Genomic DNA, 20,452 nt, shown 5'->3' with positions numbered 1-20,452 from the left:
ATTTTCCTCAGAAATGTGTAATACATCCTTCATTGCTACAATCATGTAGCGGATGGCTTTAGTCATTTTAGGCTGCAACTTTGCCTCATCGTCATCGACACTGGAGTCAGATTCCGTGTCGACATCTGTGTCAACTATCTGGGATAGTGTGCGCTTTTGAGACCCTGACGGCCTCTGCGCTGTAGGATCAGGCATGGGTTGAGACCCTGACCGTCCCAAGGTTACAGTTTTATCCAATCTGTTATGCAAGGAGTTTATATTATCATTTAACACCTTCCAAATATCCATCCAATCAGGTGTCGGCACCGTCGGCGGTGACACCACACTCCGCTGCACTTGTTCTGCCTCCACGTATCCTTCCTCATCAAACATGTCGACACAGGCGTACCGACACACAGCACACACACAGGGAATGCTCTGACTGAGGACAGGACCCCACAAAGGCTTTTGGGGGGGGGAGAGAGAGAGAGAGTATGCCAGCACACACTCCAGCGCTATATAACCCAGGGATTACACTGTACCTTAGTGTTTACCCCGTAGCTGCTGTTAAATATATCTCTACGCCTAAATTTATGTGCCCCCTCTCTCTTTTTTACCCTTTATTGCACCTGTATACTGCAGGGGAGGAGCCTGGGGAGCGTCCTTCCTGCGGAGCTGTGAAGAGAAAATGGCGCTGGTGTGCTGAGGAAGAAGGCCCCGCCTCCTCAGCGGCGGGCTTCTGTCCCGCTTTAATGTGTAAAAAATGGCGGGGGCTCGGGCATATATACAGTCCCAGACTGTATATATGTCTATTTTTGCCAAAAAGGTAATTAACTGCTGCCCAGGGCGCCCCCCCCTGCGCCCTACAGTGACCGGAGTGTGCGGTGTGCTGTGAGAGCAATGGCGCACAGCTGCAGTGCTGAGCACTACCTTAAGTGAAGACAGGAGTCTTCAGCCGCCGATTTCGATGTCTTCATGCTTCTGTACTTCTGGCTCTGCGAGGGGGACGGTCCCTCTGGAGCCAATGGTGTCCAGTAGCCTAAGAAGCGCTACCTAGCTGCCGTGAGTAGGTTTGCTTCTCTCCCCTCAGTCCCTCGTAGCAGAGAGTCTGTTGCCAGCAGAAGCTCTCTGAAAATAAAAAACCTGACAAAATACTCTAACTGAGGTCTGGAGGAGGGGCATAGAGGGAGGAGCCAGTGCACACCAGATGGTACTGAATCTTTCTTTAGAGTGCCCAGTCTCCTGCGGAGCCTGTCTATTCCCCATGGTCCTTACGGAGTCCCCAGCATTCACTAGGACGTTAGAGAAAACTATATTATACAGAAAACCTGATACACTTAGCCCTCTCAGATTATGGAATATAGGAGTAGCACGCTGAGTGAAATACCCGATATGGCAACCACGCAGCAGCTACATGAATAAATTATATATATATATATATATATATATATATATATATATATATATATATATATATATATATATATATATATATATATATATATATAGTCACAAGCATACCATGCAGAAATTATACACCATAAAACTGCACTGGACTAGCAATACAAAGTAATAATCAGTATAGCTATATATGTTAACAGATATAACAAAGCACAGTAGATACTGGATGTATATCACAGGGCGTTTGTACCACACAACCCTGAATGTATGCACTCTTTCTTAACTAACCCTGTCCCAGTGACAGGTAGAATACTTAAGTGTCCTGTAAAATGCACAACGCTGGCGATCAGGCAGCTTTACAGAGTAGGGAGCATTCACAGAAATGGCACCCTGGGGCTGGGGGAGGGGCTACAGGCTAGGCCCTCTCCCCCTGCTGGCATCCCCACCGGGCGATGCCGGCTTTGAAAATGGGGTTAATGTGAGCAGAAACCCCCAAACCTGTACCCAATGTCCCTGGTGGCTAGTGGAGCGGCTGCCCAGTAAGTGTCCACGCCAGCGCGGCCGCCGCGCTGGATCGCAGTAAAGTGTGGCCAAAGCGACCCCTTACCTCTTCCATACCTGCGGCCACGCGATCCAGGAGGACTTCGGTGTGTTTGACTGACTGCTGGAAAGAACCGGAGCCTCCGCTGCAGTAACCCGGCAACCAGGGCACGGGAGTATACAGCACCGCTGGGAGTGATGGAGCTGCAGTCAGAAAAGTCTATGTGACTTTACACACTGCAGCCCTGAAGTCTTGTAAAAGTATTCTTCTTCAGATTTATTCAAATAAAGCTATCAATAGACTGCAAAAAGCAGCCCTCCTGTTATGTATCTGCTTACTGCATGGCACCAACTTACAAACTGAGCTCCTGTGCACAGAGGCGGGGATAGAGAGGAGGCAGCGCCTTGCATCTTGGGAACAGTCAAAAGTTTTGAGCCTGTTGGTGCCTCGGATCAAGATCCTACTCTACACCCCAATGTTAATCCTTGTGGAGCCCAGTGTACCCCGCAGTAGAAATTAGCTTTACTTAGGGCTGCAGGAGGAGCCCCCCTGTTGATATGCCTGCTTACTGCATGGCACCAACTTACAAACTGAGCTACTGTGCACGGAGGCGGGGTTATAGAGGCGGGGGCGCTGTGCATCTTGGGAACAGTCAAAGCTTTGAGCCTGTTGGTACCTCGGATCAAGATCCTACGCTACACCCCGATGTCAAGCCTTGTGGAGCCCCGTGTACCTCGCAGCAGAAATCTCAGTATAATGCAGACTAATAAAGAAATTCAAATATTGGCTTTATTTGCACTTTAACTTACACTACTAAAGTTTATAGGATCACATGGCACACTAGCAGTTTACAAAATCTTTAACACTGCATTTAGCATTTTTACCTTATGGACAGAATGTTGCTAAAAATAAAGATACTGAAAAGAATTGAAAACTTTTTTTGTCTGCCGGAGTTTGAAGCCGTAGTAAGTAGCATTAACATAAGTGCTTGACAGTCAGATGACCAGTCAATTGTTGTGCACAGGCACTTGAAGTTATGCCATGACACCTGGGATTGTAACACTGTATGAGAAAACTAATTAGGCATACTATATGCCTGGTGTCTTGTCACTAAACCCTAGTTAACGCAAATAGCTTGCAGCTGGAACATAGGTACTGATTTAACAAATCACAAATCTGCTGTTATATTTTTATCAAATCACCATACTAAAATCTTTGCAGGGAATACATTTATTGAAGTGTGTAATACTACCTTCATTTTTTGTTTTATGTTTACAGGTCGCGGAGATGCAGATTTTTTATCCTCCATTCGGGTAGAAAGGTCTTCTTTACGGACAATTGTTTGCACCACTGGAGGGCGCTCCGACTCTTTGAATCTTTGAGATCTATATGCATCAATGCTGTAAAAGAAAATGCATTTCATCTTTAAGATAATGAGCAAACCAACTAATCTTTTCAGATCAATTATTTACTACACAATCACTAAAAATCAATATTTAATCTTTGTATCTTTACCTGTACAAGAGATTTTGATTTTCCTCCGTGGATACAAAACTGTCCTTGGATTCCGCTCTGGGGACTCTGGACCTCTGGAACTTTACAGATCGGGGACTATCACTTGCATCTCTCTCAACAGAAACTTTGGCAGAAGACAGAAGTCCCTGTTTAATAAATAAAAAATAGTTACAAAATGCCAAATCACTGCTGTACATATCAAGTGTATAAATCATTTGTTCCTGTTAAACATACTTCTGGACTTCCAACACCAACAGTCTCTGCTAATGGATTTAGCAAAGACATTGATGAAATGTTAAGTGCATCCTCTTCATCTTCAAAATCCTCTCTTTCCCCATCATTCTCAACATCACTGACTTTTTCCACTTGCTTTGGTGATCTTATAGTTACTTCATCATCCTCATCTTCAAGAGCATCGGTAAATGCATTAGTGATTATTTCTGAACTGTTAATCTCATCAATATCTCCATCCACACTCATCTCAATCTCTTTTACCAGTTCCACTATAAAACAGAAGAAAAAAATATAAGAAAAAAATATATATCAAATGATAACTATACAAATGTACAGTACTAACTTCTGGCTTATAGAAGCAGCGGGGTAACTGAGGGTAACTCAGATATCCGATGGTCTCGCAATTGATCCGATGTGTCTTTGGACACAGCATCGGATCAGAGAGACCAGCAGTGGTAGTATTTTTAATGATGATGCTCCTGTGGATTTTCCATATATTAGCATAACCACTGTGTGCTAAAATACAAAGTATTGGCTGTTCTATAGCGTCCATCTCTTAACCAAGCCCTTTGTTGTAATGTTTTCAACTTCACTGAGGAGTGCATATAGTGGTACTTCATAAAAAGAATTTCCCTTTGTATCTGGTGGAATGAAACTTTGTACACAATGCTTAGGCGGCAATACATTTGAAATCATAGCACCCACAGGACCCAGTGTAGGTTGAGCAGGGAAAAGGTCACTCAGACCTTCCTTCTACCCTGAAGGGCAGAAAGGACTGCTTAAAAGTGCTGGAAGCATACTGTCTAGAATACAGTTGAAGGCTAGGGCCACACAGAGACCAGGACCCACTTGCCCGGTTGGAGACTGCACATGGGTGCCTCTTTTTTGGACCATAAAATCAAGTTTATCACCAAAAAGGGTCTTCAAAAGATAGTATTGACAAATGATTATGCAATTGTACAGTTCAAAAGGAAATGTGAAGTTTCTTGAGACCGCTTACCATTGTCCTATCCATAGTCTCTTTTAATGGACCTCCTAGGAATAGTGGTCTTGGCTGAGACTGGATACAGCAGCATAAACTTAAGGCACAAATCTCCACTTAGAAGCCTCATCATCATGGACTACCCCAACCAAGTCTCTTCAGGTTTCAATGATCCATGTCTAGTAGTTGCCATTAATTATGAGCTTTTTAGAAGAATAATAACTTTCCTATGATAATCTTGAAAAATGGATTCCTGAAGGGTAGCAGGGTATTGGGTGCTGTCAATACCCAGGATTCTATTAATATGTTTAAAGACGATATCTAAAATGGTTTCTACGGACTCCTTGCTAGAGGATCAGTGAGAGAACCCAAGGAACCCCAAGGTGGACCAGGCAGAAAATCACCCAGATGCACACTAGCTCTCACTATCAGGGAAATGAATGTATTGAATTTTTTCCGAAGGCTGAGTAGTGGCTACTGCGGCCAGGAATAAGCAGACTGAATAATAAGATCCTAAACAATTTTCCAGCAAAGGCTTGTTACATGGGCCACATAAACGTAACATAAGATAAAAAGCACTTGTATGCAAGGGATTACCCAGAAGAGGTAAACTTCAGTTTTTTTTGTGGTGCCAGGCTCTAGTGCAGGGGTGTCCAAACGTTTTGCAAAGAGGGCCAGATTGTGTGGGGGCCGACCATTCATCCTGACATTCTTTGAACCATTAATCACCTCAGAAGACTAAAGAAATAACTTGTCTTACCTGCTCTAATGTGAAGGGCAATCGAGATCTCGACTGCAGTAAATAGGCCAGGTCTGGCTCAAAGACAGTGGTTTTGATGTGCAAGATGTCACGCAGGTGAGAGTCACTTAGTCTTGCCCTCACACGGTTTATGTTAGGGTTCATAACAGAGAGCGTCTTCTCGCACAAGTATGTCGAGCCAAACAAGCTCAGCATTTTCTTAGCAAATGTTTGAGTCTCTCGGAACCAGCCTTTATCCAGCTGGCAGTAAAAGTTGACAAGAGGGAGCTGTTGGTACAGACTGCGATACTCTGTGTCACACTGCAGCTCAATGAGCTCCAGCTGCAGGTGGTCTAGTGCGTTATCAGGAACCATGGAGAAAGGAGAGGAAAAAAGTGTGATCTCCTTTTCAATAGCTGCAAAATCCTGAAAGTGTTGTTGAAACTCCTCAGCCAGAGATGAGATATCTGCTGCTTACCTCCTCATTTGCGTACTGATATTGTTCTCTGGAAAACTGGTCATTATTTCCTGCAGCGATGGGAAATGTGTGGTATTGGGCTGCATTTGTAACAAATGTCCTTGGAAAAGTTGCAACTTGGTCCCAAAGGCAAGAGTGAAAAGACAGGAAAAAACACTAGCGAGCAGATGTATTAACCTGGAGAAGGCATAAGGAAGTGATAAACCAGTGACATGTGCAAGGTGATAAAGGCACCAGCCAATCAGCTCCAATATGTAAATTAACAGTTAGGATCTGATTGGCTGGTGCCTTTATCACCTTGCACATATCACTGGTTTATCACTTCCTTATGACTTCTCCAGGTTAATACATCTGCTCGCTAGTGTTTTTTCCTGTCTTTTCACTCTTGCCTTTGGGACCAAGTTGCAACTTTTCCAAGGACATCTGTCAGGTTAATACATCTGCCCCAGGGTGTCATCCGGTGCCTGGTTATTATGGTCAGAGTGCCTGGATGGTACAGCATATATTTATAACATGTAAATAAGGGCTGGCACTGCTCAGTTACAAAGGATCCAGATATAGCACACACCTATCCAGATATAGAAGAGGGGGTCCCAGTAATAGTGCACCTTGATAGAGATATATATATATATATATTTTTTGTGTTTTGTATATATATATATATATATATATATATATATATATATATATATATATATATATAAACACAGTAGTATCTTTATCTCGCGCCAACCTGGAAGCGGCACCACGGGAGAGATCTTTGTTGGGAGACCTCAAAAGCATACAAGAATAAACACAAATTCCCAAGTGCGCTAAAGTGGAATGTAATTACACAGTTCTTCCAGCGTTATTTTCGTCAGAATGTAGACTGGAGGGTATTTAAATCTGGGGACCTGTAACAGACTCCCCTCACCAAATAGTCACCCAAACAAGAGGCCAACAGGCCAATTAGTAAAAAGTTATTTTAATAACGTATACACAGTTCAAAGTATAAAATTGTGTCAATAAAATGCAACTAAAAGAGTACACAGCCAACACGTTTGTAAGGTGGAATCTAGATATCCCCTCACCTTTTGCAAGGTGCGAGCTCGACAGGGAGTATCTTTACAGACTAGGTTGTGATTCTCTGACTGAGGGTTTGTCAGTCAGAGAATTCAGGAGCGGCTTGACAAGAGGAATAAAACATTTCAAGCCCATGTCCAGGATCCGTCTGAGTGTGGTGGCTCTTGATACACTAACTCCAGCCTCACTCCCTTCCTTATGAAGCTCCCCCACACTTTTGAATGGCCTTTTCCTGACAAGAAAATAAGAACTGGACTGTTGTGCAGTGACTCAAAGTCCTCTTTTCTGATGAGAGCAAAATTTGCATCTCATTTGGAAACCAAGGTCCCAAAGTATGGAGGAAGAATGGAGAGGCACACAATCCAAGATGCTTAAAGTCCAATGTGAAGTTTCCACAGTCTGTTGATTTGGGGAGCCATGTCATCTGCTGGTGTTGGTCCACTGTGCTTTCTGAAGTCCAGAGTCAATGCAGCCATCTACAAGGACATTACAGAGCACTACATGCTTCCTTCAGCAGACCAGCTTTATGGAGATGCTGCCTTCATTTTCCAGCAGGACTTGGCACCTGCCCAAACTGCCAAAAGTACTAAAACCTAGTTCAATGACCGTGGGATTACTATGCTGGATTGGCCAGCAAACGTGCCTGACCTGAACCCCATAGAGAATCTATGAGGCATTGCCAATACAAAGATGAGAGACATAAGACCGAACAATGCAGAAAAATAAGAATTTACTTACCGATAATTCTATTTCTCGGAGTCCGTAGTGGATGCTGGGGTTCCTGAAAGGACCATGGGGAATAGCGGCTCCGCAGGAGACAGGGCACAAAAAAGTAAAGCTTTACTAGGTCAGGTGGTGTGCACTGGCCCCTCCCCCTATGACCCTCCTCCAGACTCCAGTTAGGTACTGTGCCCGGACGAGCATACACAATAAGGGAGGCATTTTGAATCCCGGGTAAGACTCATACCAGCCACACCAATCACACCGTACAACTTGTGATCTAAACCCAGTTAACAGTATGACAACAGAAAGGGCCTCTTAAAGATGGCTCCTTAACAATAACCCGAATTAGTTAACAATAACTATGTACAAGTATTGCAGATAATCCGCACTTGGGATGGGCGCCCAGCATCCACTACGGACTCCGAGAAATAGAATTATCGGTAAGTAAATTCTTATTTTCTCTATCGTCCTAAGTGGATGCTGGGGTTCCTGAAAGGACCATGGGGATTATACCAAAGCTCCCAAACGGGCGGGAGAGTGCGGATGACTCTGCAGCACCGAATGAGAGAACTCCAGGTCCTCCTTTGCCAGGGTATCAAATTTGTAAAATTTTACAAACGTGTTCTCCCCCGACCACGTAGCTGCTCGGCAGAGTTGTAATGCCGAGACCCCTCGGGCAGCCGCCCAAGATGAGCCCACCTTCCTTGTGGAGTGGGCTTTTACAGTTTTAGGCTGTGGCAGGCCTGCCACAGAATGTGCAAGTTGAATTGTGTTACAAATCCAACGAGCAATCGACTGCTTAGAAGCAGGTGCGCCCAACTTGTTGGGTGCATACAATATAAACAGCGAGTCAGATTTTCTGACTCCAGCCGTCCTTGCAATGTATATTTTTAAGGCTCTGACAACGTCCAACAACTTGGAGTCCTCCAAGTCGCTAGTGGCCGCAGGCACCACAATAGGTTGGTTCAGATGAAATGCTGATACCACTTTAGGGAGAAAATGCGGACGAGTCCGCAGTTCTGCCCTATCCGAATGGAAGATTAGATAAGGACTTTTATAAGATAAAGCCGCCAATTCAGATACTCTCCTGGCAGAGGCCAGGGCTAGTAACATAGTCACTTTCAATGTGAGATATTTCAAATCCACCTTTTTCAATGGTTCAAACCAATGGGATTTGAGGAAATCTAAAACTACATTTAGATCCCACGGTGCCACCGGAGGCACCACAGGAGGCTGTATATGCAGTACTCCCTTGACAAAAGTCTGGACCTCAGGGACAGAGGCCAATTCTTTTTGGAAGAATATTGACAGGGCCGAAATTTGAACCTTAATGGATCCCAATTTGAGACCCATAGATAATCCTGATTGCAGGAAATGTAGGAAACGACCCAGTTGGAATTCCTCCGTCGGAACCCTCCGATCCTCGCACCACGCTACATATTTTCGCCAAATGCGGTGATAATGTTTCACGGTGACTTCCTTCCGTGCCTTAATCAAGGTAGGAATGACTTCTTCTGGAATGCCTTTCCCTTTTAGGATCTGGCGTTCAACCGCCATGCCGTCAAACGCAGCCGCGGTAAGTCTTGAAAAAGACAGGGACCCTGCTGTAGCAGGTCCCTTCTCAGAGGTAGAGGCCACGGTTCGTCCGTGAGCATCTCTTGAAGTTCCGGATACCAAGTCCTTCTCGGCCAATCCGGAACCACTAGTATTGTTCTTACTCTTCTTTGCCGTATGATCTTCAATACCTTTGGTATGAGCGGCAGAGGAGGAAACACATACACTGACTGGTACACCCAAGGAGTTACCAGTGCGTCCACAGCTATTGCCTGTGGATCTCTTGACCTGGCGCAATATTTGTCCAGTTTCTTGTTGAGGCGAGACGCCATCATGTCTACAATTGGTCTTTCCCAACGGTCTATTAACATGTTGAAGACTTCTGGATGTAGACCCCACTCTCCCGGATGAAGATCGTGTCTGCTGAGGAAGTCTGCTTCCCAGTTGTCCACGCCCGGGATGAACACTGCTGACAGTGCTATCACGTGATTCTCCGCCCAGCGAAGAATCTTGGCAGCTTCTGCCATTGCACTCCTGCTTCTTGTGCCGCCCTGCCTGTTTACATGGGCGACCGCCGTGATGTTGTCCGACTGAATCAACACCGGCTTTCCTTGCAGGAGAAGTTCCGCCTGGCTTAGAGCATTGTAGATTGCTCTTAGTTCCAGAATGTTTATGTGAAGAGACTTTTCCAGACTCGTCCATACTCCCTGGAAGTTTCTTCCTTGTGTGACTGCTCCCCAGCCTCTCAGGCTGGCGTCCGTGGTCACCAGGATCCAATCCTGAATGCCGAATCTGCGGCCTTCTAATAGGTGAGCCTTCTGCAACCACCACAGAAGTGACACCCTTGTCTTTGGTGACAGGGTTATTCGCAGGTGCATCTGCAGATGCGACCCTGACCATTTGTCCAACAGATCCCTTTGGAATATTCTTGCATGGAATCTGCCGAATGGAATTGCTTCGTAAGAAGCCACCATTTTTCCCAGGACTCTTGTGCATTGATGTACTGACACTTTTCCTGGTTTTAGGAGGTTCCTGACCAGATCGGATAACTCCTTGGCTTTTTCCTCTGGAAGGAAAACCTTTTTCTGAACCGTGTCCAGAATCATTCCTAGGAACAGCAGACGAGTTGTCGGGATTAAATGGGATTTTGGAATATTCAGAATCCACCCGTGTTGTCTTAACACCTCTTGAGATAGTGCTAAAGCTGTCTCCAGCTGTTCTCTGGACCTTGCCCTTATTAGGAGATCGTCCAAGTATGGGATAACTAATACGCCTTTTCTTCGAAGAAGAATCATCATCTCGGCCATTACCTTGGTAAAGACCCGAGGCGCCGTGGACAATCCGAACGGCAGCGTCTGAAACTGATAGTGACAGTTTTGAACAATGAACCTGAGGTACCCCTGGTGTGCGGGGTAAATCGGAACGTGTAGATACGCATCCTTGATGTCCAAGGATACCATAAAGTCCCCTTCTTCCAGGTTCGCTATCACTGCTCTGAGTGACTCCATCTTGAACTTGAACTTTTTTATGTAGAGGTTCAAGGACTTCAGATTTAGAATAGGCCTTACCGAGCCATCCGGCTTCGGTACCACAAATAGAGTGGAATAATACCCCTTTCCTTGTTGTAATAGGGGTACTTTGACTATCACCTGCTGAGCGTACAGCTTGTGAATGGCTTCCAACACCCTCTCCCTTTCGGAAGAGACGGTTGGTAAGGCAGACTTCAGGAAACGATGAGGAGGATCCGTCTCTAATTCCAACCTGTACCCCTGAGATATTATCTGCAGGATCCAGGGGTCTACCTGCGAGTGAGCCCACTGCGCGCTGTAATTTTTGAGACGGCCCCCCACTGTCCCCGAGTCCGCTTGAGAGGCCCCAGCGTCATGCTGAGGTTTTTGCAGGAGCCGGGGAGGGCTTCTGTTCCTGGGAAGGAGCTGCCTGTTGGTGTCTCTTCCCTCTTCCTCTGCCTCGTGGCAGGTACGACAAGCCCTTTGCTCTCTTATTTTTGTAGGAGCGAAAAGGCTGCGGTTGAAAGGTCGGTGCCTTTCTCTGTTGGGGAGTGACTTGAAGTAAAAAAGTGGATTTCCCGGCAGTAGCCGTGGCCACCAAGTCTGATAGACCAACTCCAAATAACTCCTCCCCTTTATACGGCAAAACCTCCATGTGACGTTTTGAATCCGCATCGCCTGTCCACTGTCGTGTCCATAAGGCTCTTCTGGCTGAAATGGACATAGCACTCACCCGAGATGCCAGTGTGCAAATATCCCTCTGTGCATCACGCATATAGATAAATGCATCCTTTATTTGTTCTAACGACAGTAAAACATTGTCCCTATCTAGGGTATCAATATTTTCAATCAGGGATTCTGACCAAACTACTCCAGCACTGCACATCCAGGCAGTTGCTATAGCTGGTCGTAGTATAACACCTGCATGTGTGTATATATTCTTTTGAATAACTTCCATCTTTCTATCTGATGGATCCTTAAGTGCGGCCGTCTCAGGAGAGGGTAACGCCACTTGTTTGGATAAGCGTGTGAGCGCCTTGTCCACCTTAGGGGGTGTTTCCCAGCGCGCCCTAACCTCTGGCGGGAAAGGGTATAATGCCAATAACTTTTTTGAAATTATCAACTTTTTATCAGGAGCAACCCACGCTTCATCACACACGTCATTTAATTCTTCTGATTCAGGAAAAACTGTTTGTAGTTTTTTCACACCATACATAATACCCTGTTTTACGGTATCTGTAGTATCAGCTAAATGTAACGTCTCCTTCATTGCCAAAATCATATAACGTGTGGCCCTACTGGAAAATACGTTTGAATTTCTACCGTCGTCACTGGAATCAGTGCCCGTGTCTGGGTCTGTGTCGACCGACTGAGGCAAAGGGCGTTTTACAGCCCCTGACGGTGTTTGAGGCGCCTGGACAGGCATTAATTGATTGTCCGGCCGCCTCATGTCCTCAACTGACTGTTTAAGGGAAGATAAACCATCACGTAATTCCACAAATAAAGGCATCCATTCTGGTGTCGACCCCCTGGGGGGTGACATCTGCATATTTGGCAATTGCTCCGCCTCCACACCAATATCGTCCTCATACATGTCGACACCACGTACCGACACACACCGCAAACTCACAGGGAATGCTCTAATGAAGACAGGACCCACTAGCCCTTTTGGGGAGACAGAGGGAGAGTCTGCCAGCACACACCACAAAGCGCTATATATACAAGGGATATCCTTATATTAAGTGCTCCCTTATAGCTGCTTTAATATATATATATATAGCCATTAATGTGCCCCCCCTCTCTGTTTTACCCTGTTTCTGTAGTGCAGTGCAGGGGAGAGACCTGGGAGCCGTTCTGACCAGCGGAGCTGTGACAGAAAATGGCGCCGTGTGCTGAGGAGATAGGCCCCGCCCCTTTTTCGGCGGGTTCTTCTCCCGCTATTTTTCCAGTCAGGCAGGGGTTAAATATCTCCATATAGCCCCTATGGGCTATATGTGAGGTATTTTTAGCCTTGTATAAGGTTTATATTTGCCTCTCAGAGCGCCCCCCCCCAGCGCTCTGCACCCTCAGTGACTGCCCAGTGAAGTGTGCTGAGAGGAAAATGGCGCACAGCTGCAGTGCTGTGCGCTACCTTATGAAGACTGAGGAGTCTTCAGCCGCCGGTTTCCGGACCTCTTCACGCTTCGGCATCTGCAAGGGGGTCGGCGGCGCGGCTCCGGGACCGGACTCCAAGGCTGGGCCTGTGTTCGATCCCTCTGGAGCTAATGGTGTCCAGTAGCCAAGCAGCAAATCCACTCTGCATGCAGGTGAGTTTACTACTTTCCCCCTAAGTCCCACGTTGCAGTGATCCTGTTGCCAGCAGGACTCACTGTAAAGAAAAAAACCTAAACTAAACTTTCTCTAAGCAGCTCTTTAGGAGAGCCACCTAGATTGCACCCTTCTCGTTCGGGCACAAAATCTAACTGGAGTCTGGAGGAGGGTCATAGGGGGAGGGGCCAGTGCACACCACCTGACCTAGTAAAGCTTTACTTTTTTGTGCCCTGTCTCCTGCGGAGCCGCTATTCCCCATGGTCCTTTCAGGAACCCCAGCATCCACTTAGGACGATAGAGAAAGCTGAAGGCCGCTATTGAAGCATCCTGGTCTTCCATAACCCCTCAGCAGTGCCACAGGCTGATAGAATCCATGTCATGCCGCATTGTGGCAGTAATTCATGCAAAAAGGGCCCAAACCAAGTACTGAGTACATATGCATGATTATACTTTTCAGAGGGCCGACATTTCTGTATTTAAAATCCTTTTTTTTTTTATTGATTTTATGCAATGTCCTAATTTTCTGAGATTTTGGATTTGGGGTTATTTTAAGCTGTAAGGCACAATCATCACAATTATAACAAATAAAGGCTTGAAATATCTCACTTTGCATGTAATGAGTCTATATAATAAACTAGTTTCACCTTTTGAGTTGAATTACTGAAATAAATGAACTTTTGCACGATATTCTAATTTTCTGAGTTTCACCTGTAATTCATGCAGTTTAAACGGTGGTCAACTGATAATACACACCAAAGCTCCACTAAATAAAACTCCCATTATCTACAATCTGCCACTGTATCCCCCTCCTCATTACCGCTACCCTCTCCAAGTCCCAGTAGATTAGTGGAACCACAAGGCCTGCCCTTGCCTAAATCCATTAATAAGCACATTTGCCCAAGTGGGTGTCTTTGGACACCTTTCCCTTCTACAATCCCTTCCTTCTTAATTTATAATTACTAAAAATGTAATAACTGCCCAGTTTCCTTCCCTTGCAATACGCAGTGCACATTAACTTCTTTACTACAAGGACAATACTATGTGCCTGCTAGTGTGGGGAGCTAGTAAAAAGAAGAAGTCCCACAGATTTCAAGGCAATGGAGTTGTGGGACTTTAACCCAATTAAAATAAACCTCTAGGAATTGAATGCATCAATGCTATGCTAGGGACAACACTGCTTTAATATACTTGAACGGTATATCTTTTTCATTCCATAATAGTATAGGTAAAATGATAGAATAGATGGTATCAAAGTTACCACCCATTAATATAAAAAAATAATAAGAAACAAACCTTTATTATGCTGTGCATCTGATGCAGACTTCTCCAAGGCAACAGCAGAAGGCTGTACCCTTTTGTCAGGGAAGGAAACATGCTCTGCCATTTTCGGATGGGATACACCTACATTTTAGAAGAAAAAATAAATGGTTCCCATTTCCACCAAATTATGAAGAATAAAGCAATAAACATATGCATGAACTGAATGAGCTTTCAGGTTACATAAAAATGAAACAGAATATTGCCATCTTTTGGCCTTGCTCAGAGTTATTGGAGCATATGGTAAAACTCTATTCTCTTCACCTTCCTTCTGCACTTAAAATATCCCCTAAATATATATAAAAGCAGGTGCAAATATTACGGAGAATTTTACTAGTAAACGATGCTCTTGTGCTAGACAGCACCCAGATGTTGGGGTAAAAAAACAAAAAAAAAAAAACACTGTGTATCAGACATTTAATTCAGCGCTAACACTAATGGATCATCAAATCCAGTCAAATACAGGCCATCTGATAAGATGTGAATATCAAGGACAAGGTTATTGGTCATTACTATTACAGGTGGCTTACTGATTGGCATTACTCCTACTAGTGCTTTTGAAATATCATATGGCATTTCTTCCAATTGTGATTCAATACTGCAAAATACGGTTACTAGGATCAAAAACCATGCACTAAGCGTGGCTATTCTGGGATGGCAAATTTGATAAGTAGCCAAGAGAACCATTGCACAGGCCTTATAGCAATTCTGGGTTGGTACTCTCAGAGCACACATACAAGAGCCGTGCTAATGCAGCCCCTGTAATGTCTTACAATTTCCATAGCAGAGTTCCATAACCAGACACTACCCAATTCATTTCAGTTGATGTAAACAAGAAATTCTTGATGTCATGGGCGACACACACACACACACACACACTAAGACCCCACAAAATCAAGGAAGATCTAGCTACATTCAGACAGTTATAAATTATTTTGAATAGTGTGTGTTCTTAAATGGCTGCATTAAATCTATGTAAAGTCTTATCTCAAATCTGCCAGATTACAGTTACGCCTGTAAAATATGTCCTCATATAGTGAACAGTAATGTCACTTCTCTAATTACCACAATTCACAAAAGCTACACAAATCTCTGAATTTCAAATCAAATTTCCTCTCTAAATTAAGGCTCGTTTAATCAGGAGAATTGTAATCAACAGGGGGCATGAGTGAAAATTTACAAGGTGGTGTAACTTAATGGATTAAATATAGTGATATATATTTGACAGTTTCATAAACTCCGCAATTACAGTCCAGGTTTTAAGGATTTCCATGCTTGAGCACAGATTACTTAATTAGTATCTCCATTAATTTCATTTAACCATCTGGACTCAAGTATGGACTTAAAGCCTGGACTGTAATGGCAGAGTTTGGAAAACGCTGCTTTTAGAAAATAGGAAACTTCAAAATTATAATCAATTACATCTCATGGACTGGGAAACCTGGATACAATTTAAATTCTGGGACAAGAAATGCATAAAAATGTGATAATTATAAATAATGTGCAATGAACATACCGCACATTTTCATTTACTTCTTTATATGCAAATGTGCAGGTTATGCCAGATTTCTGCCTCAGATATGCCCAAGAAAATTATAGAAGGTAAAGAATAGACTATTTGTTGATAAAATACAATTCACACCCAGTGGAAAGTCACTACCTCTCCCAAATTAGCATTCTCCCAGAGTACCCTTCCCGCACATTAGCATTACTCCCTGAATAAAATCTCCAGTAACTAAAACGAACAACCACCACCATAACTCAATCTAGATGAAGAGTAGTCTTTCTGCCTTGTCCAAGGCATACAAACTATATGAACACTAAGTGATTAATTGCGCCCTACAGGTGCTCTTCACACAGTCGTAAGGGAAGTAGAAGGGGACACTCTAGCGAGAGGCGCCGGGGGTCTGAGAAACAGTGCCGTCTGGGCTACGAGAAGCAGAAGTCTTCCTTCCTGCTTGAACTTCCGTATTACCCTGGACAGGAGTGACACCGGAGGGAACACGTACGGCAGCCAAAAATTCCACGGAACCGCCAGCGCATCCACAAACGCTGCTTGAGGATCCCTTGTTCTTGCTCTGAAGACCGGAACCTTGTGATTGTGTCGAGATGCCATCAGGTCCACGTCTGGAAGGCCCCACCTTTCCACTAGGAGTTGAAACACATCTGGATGGAGGCCCCACTCTCTGGCGTGTACGTCCTGACGACTGAGAGAGTCCGCTTCCCAATTCAGGACCCCCGGAATGAATATTGCCGATATGGCCGATAGATGGCGTTCCTCACATTGAAGAATCCGTGATACTTCCTTCACTGCCAAGCGGCTTTGAGTGCCGCCTTGATGATTTTTGTAAGCCACTGTGGTGGCGTTGTCCGACTGTACCTGAACAGGTCAGTTCTGTATTAAATGCTGGGCCAGTTTCAATGAGTTGAAAACCGCCCGCAATTCCAGAATGTTGATCGGGAGGAGACTCCTCCTTGGTCCACCAACCCTGAAGGGAGTGTTGCTCCAACACTGCGCCCCAAACTCTCAGACTGGCATTCGTCATCAGCAGGACCCAGTAGGGTATCCAGAAGGGACGATCCCTGCTCAATCGTTGGTCCTGAAGGCACCAGCTCAGTGACAGACGGACCTCCGGTGTCAAGGAGATCAATTGAAACCTGATCCGGTGAGGCAGGCCGTCCCACTTGGCCAGAATCAGCCTCTGGAGGGGGCGAGAATGAAATGGAGCATACTCCACCATGAGGCCTAGCACTTGCATCGCCAAATGTATTGACACTTGCGGACGAGATAGGAAGTATCGAATCCTGTCCTGAAGCTTCAGGACTTTCTCCTGAGACAAAAACAACCGTTGGTTGCGAGTGTCCAATAACGCTCCCAGGTGCACCATGCTTTGAGCAGGGACCAGGGACGATTTCTTCCAGCTGATTAGCCAACCTGTGGGCTTGCAGAAACCGGACAGTCAGATCCAGATGACTTTGGAGAATTTCTGGTGAATTTGCCAGGATCAACAAGTCGTCCAGGTACAGTAGTATCCTGACCCCTTGACGGCGGAGTACAGCCGTCATCACCGTCATGACTTTGGTGAAGACTCGCGGAGCCGTGGTCAAACCAAAAGGTTACGCCCGAAATTGGTAATGTAGATTGCCAACCGCAAACCTCAGGTACTGCCGATGCGACACTGCTATAAGGATATGCAGGTAGGCATCCTGTATGTCCAGGGAGACCATATAATCTCCAGGTTCAAAGGCCAGGACAATAGAGCGAAGAGTTTTCATACGAAACTTGGATACCTTCACAAATTTGTTCAACGCCTTGAGGTTGAGAATGGGCCGGGAGGACCCATTCGGTTTCGGGACTAGGAACAGCAGCGAAGAGTACCCCTGGCCCCACTGAGCAAGAGGCACCTGTACTACCACTCCTGTTTCCAGGAGGGTCTGTACCACCGAATGAAGAGTCTTTGCCTTTACTAGATCCGAAGGAACGTCTGCAAGGCAAAATCGCTAAGAGGGGACGGGGTTTTGAAAACGACGGCGTAACCCCGAGTGACGACTTCCCGTACCCAGGCATCTGAAGTGGTCTTCAACCATTCCTGCGTATACCCTAGAAACCGGACCACCACCCTGGGGTCCCTCAGGGGGAGGCCCACCCCGTCATGAGGCAGGCTTATCGGTCTTGGAAGCTGGCTGACGGGCAGCCCAGGCACGTTTGGGCTTTGGCTTGCCAGATTTGGAAGTGCGACCCTGTTTGGTGTACGGTAAGTAATTAAAATCCTATTTTCTCTTACGTCCTACAGAATGCTGGGGTCCACATTAGTACCATGGGGATGTACCAAAGCTCCCAGAATGGGAGGGAGAGCGCGAAGGATTCTCAAGGAGCAGTTGACCAAACTTTAGGTCCTCAGAGGCCAAAGTATCAAACCTGTAGAACTTTGCGAACGTGTTCGACCCCGACCAAGTAGCTGCTCGGTAGAGTTGTCAAGCAGAGAGACCCTGGACAGCCACCCAGAAAGAACCCACCTTACGAGTAGAGTGGGCCTTAACCAACGTAGGACACAGCAAGCCTGCCATAGAATATGCATGCTGGATAGTGTACCTGATCCAGCGATAGATCGTCTGCTTAGAAGCAGGACACCCAAGTTTCTTGGGATCATACAGGACAAATAGAGTCCGATTTTCTGTGACGAGCAGTCCTCTTCACATAGATTTTTAGAGCCCTTACAACATCCAAGGACTTTGATGAAATTGAGGAGTCAGTCGCAACTGGCACCACAATAGGTTGGTTGATATGAAATGCTGACACAACCTTCGGAAGAAACTGCTGACGTGTCCGAAGCTCAGCTCTATCTTCATGGAAGATAAAGTATGGGATTTTACATGAGAAAGCCCCCAACTCCGACAGACGTCTAGCAGAGGCTAAGGTCAACAAAGTGACAGCTTTCCACGTGAGAAACTTGATCTCAGGCTCCTGCAGAGGCTCAAACCAGTCCGAATGGAGGAACTGCAACACCACGTTGAGATCCCAGAGAACCGTAGGCGGCACAAAGGGAGGTTGGATGTGCAGAACTCCCTTCAAAAAAAGTCTGAACCTCAGGGGAGGGCAGCCAACTGTTTCTGGAAGAAAATGGATAGGGCCGAAATCTAGACCTTTATGGATCCTAACCTCAGGCCCATACCCACACCTGCTTGCAGGAAGAGGAGAAAACGTCCCAGTTGAAACTCCACCACAACTTCTTGGACTCGCACCAAGATACATATTTTTTCTAGATACGATGGAAATGTTTTGAGGTTACGCCTTTCCTAGCCTGTATCAGGGTAGGAATAACCTTGTTCGGAATGCCCTTCAGAGCTAGTATCTGGCGTTCAACCTCCATGCCGTCAAACGTAGCCATGGTAAGTCTTGATAGGCGAACGGCCCCTGTTGCAGCAGGTCCTCCCGAAGAGGAAGAGGCCTCGGCTCTTCTATCAGTAGATCCAGAAGATCCGCGTACCAAGCCCTTCTTGGCCAGTCCGGAGCAATGAGGATTGCCTGAACTCTTGTTCTCCTTATGAGTGTGAGAACTCTTGGAATGAGTAGAAGTGGAGGAAACACGTACACCGATTGAAACACCCACGGAGTCACTAGGGTGATTACCGCCACTGCTTGCGGGTTCCTCGACCTGGAACAATACCGCCGAAGCTTCTTGCTGAGACGAGAGGCCATCATGTCGATCTGGGGTATGCAACAAAGATCAGTTACCTCCTGGAACCCCTCCGGGAGGAGACCCCACTCCCCTGGGTGGAGGTCATGTCTGCTGAGGAAGTCCGCTTCCCAGTGGTCTACTCCCGGAATCAAGATTGCTGACAGCACCAACGTGTTTTTCTGCCCGGAGGATGATTCTTGTTGCCTCTGACATTGCAGCTCTGCTCTTCGTTCCGCCCTGTCGGTTTATGCAAGCCACTGTCATTACATTGTCCCACTGCACTTGAATGGCCCGATTTCTCAGAAGATGGGTCGCTTGGAGAAGACCATTGTAGACGGCTCTTAGTTCTAGAATGTTTATCGGCAGGCCGGCTTCCAGACTTGACCACCTTCCTTAGAAGGTTTCCCCTTGAGCGACCGCGCCCCAGCCACAGAGACTTACATCTGTGGTTCAAAGGATCAAGTCCCGAATCCCGAACCTGCGGCCCTCCAGAAGGTGAGGTAATTGCAGCCAGAGGAGCGAAATCCTGGCGTTTGGCGACAGACTTATTCTCTGGTGCATGTGAAGATGGGATCCCGACCACTTGTCCAGGAGATCCAGTTGGAAGGACCGAGCATGAAACCTCCCGTACTGCAGCGCCTCGTTATAGGCCATCACTGATAAACAGACACCCGGGCTGGCTTCAGGACATCCCGGACCATTGTTTAAATGACCAAAGCTTTGTCCTCTGGAAGGAACACCCTCTGCACCTCCGTGTCGAGGATCATTCCAAGAAAGTACAACCTCCTGGTTGGTTCCAAATGTGATTTTGGAAGATTCAGGATCCAACCATGTTCCCTGAGAAGCTGGTTCGTGAGTGCTATGGACCGTAACAGCTGCTCCTTGGACGATGCCTTTATCAGCAGATCGTCCAGATATGGAATTATGTT

General features: G+C 45.9%; 1 protein-coding gene across 2 annotated transcripts in view; it reads right to left on the bottom strand.

Annotated features, from left to right (window-relative positions):
* The window catches only part of ANLN (anillin, actin binding protein), a 405,458-nt gene that overhangs the window by 264,336 nt on the left and 120,670 nt on the right, over positions 1-20,452 (bottom strand). For both annotated transcript variants that reach the window (XM_063922504.1, XM_063922505.1), the window contains exons 9-12: positions 14,320-14,427; positions 3,671-3,939; positions 3,437-3,582; positions 3,174-3,321 (exon numbers count right to left, since the gene is read on the bottom strand). In XM_063922504.1, the coding sequence (XP_063778574.1) occupies positions 3,174-3,321; positions 3,437-3,582; positions 3,671-3,939; positions 14,320-14,427 (671 nt within the window). The remainder of the gene's footprint in view (positions 1-3,173; positions 3,322-3,436; positions 3,583-3,670; positions 3,940-14,319; positions 14,428-20,452) is intronic.

Source organism: Pseudophryne corroboree, chromosome 5 (genome assembly GCF_028390025.1).
Source record: "Pseudophryne corroboree isolate aPseCor3 chromosome 5, aPseCor3.hap2, whole genome shotgun sequence".
Lineage (NCBI taxonomy): Eukaryota > Metazoa > Chordata > Amphibia > Anura > Myobatrachidae > Pseudophryne > Pseudophryne corroboree.
The sequence above is the reverse complement of the archived record's forward strand: the minus strand, read 5'-3'. Positions and strand labels throughout refer to the sequence as shown.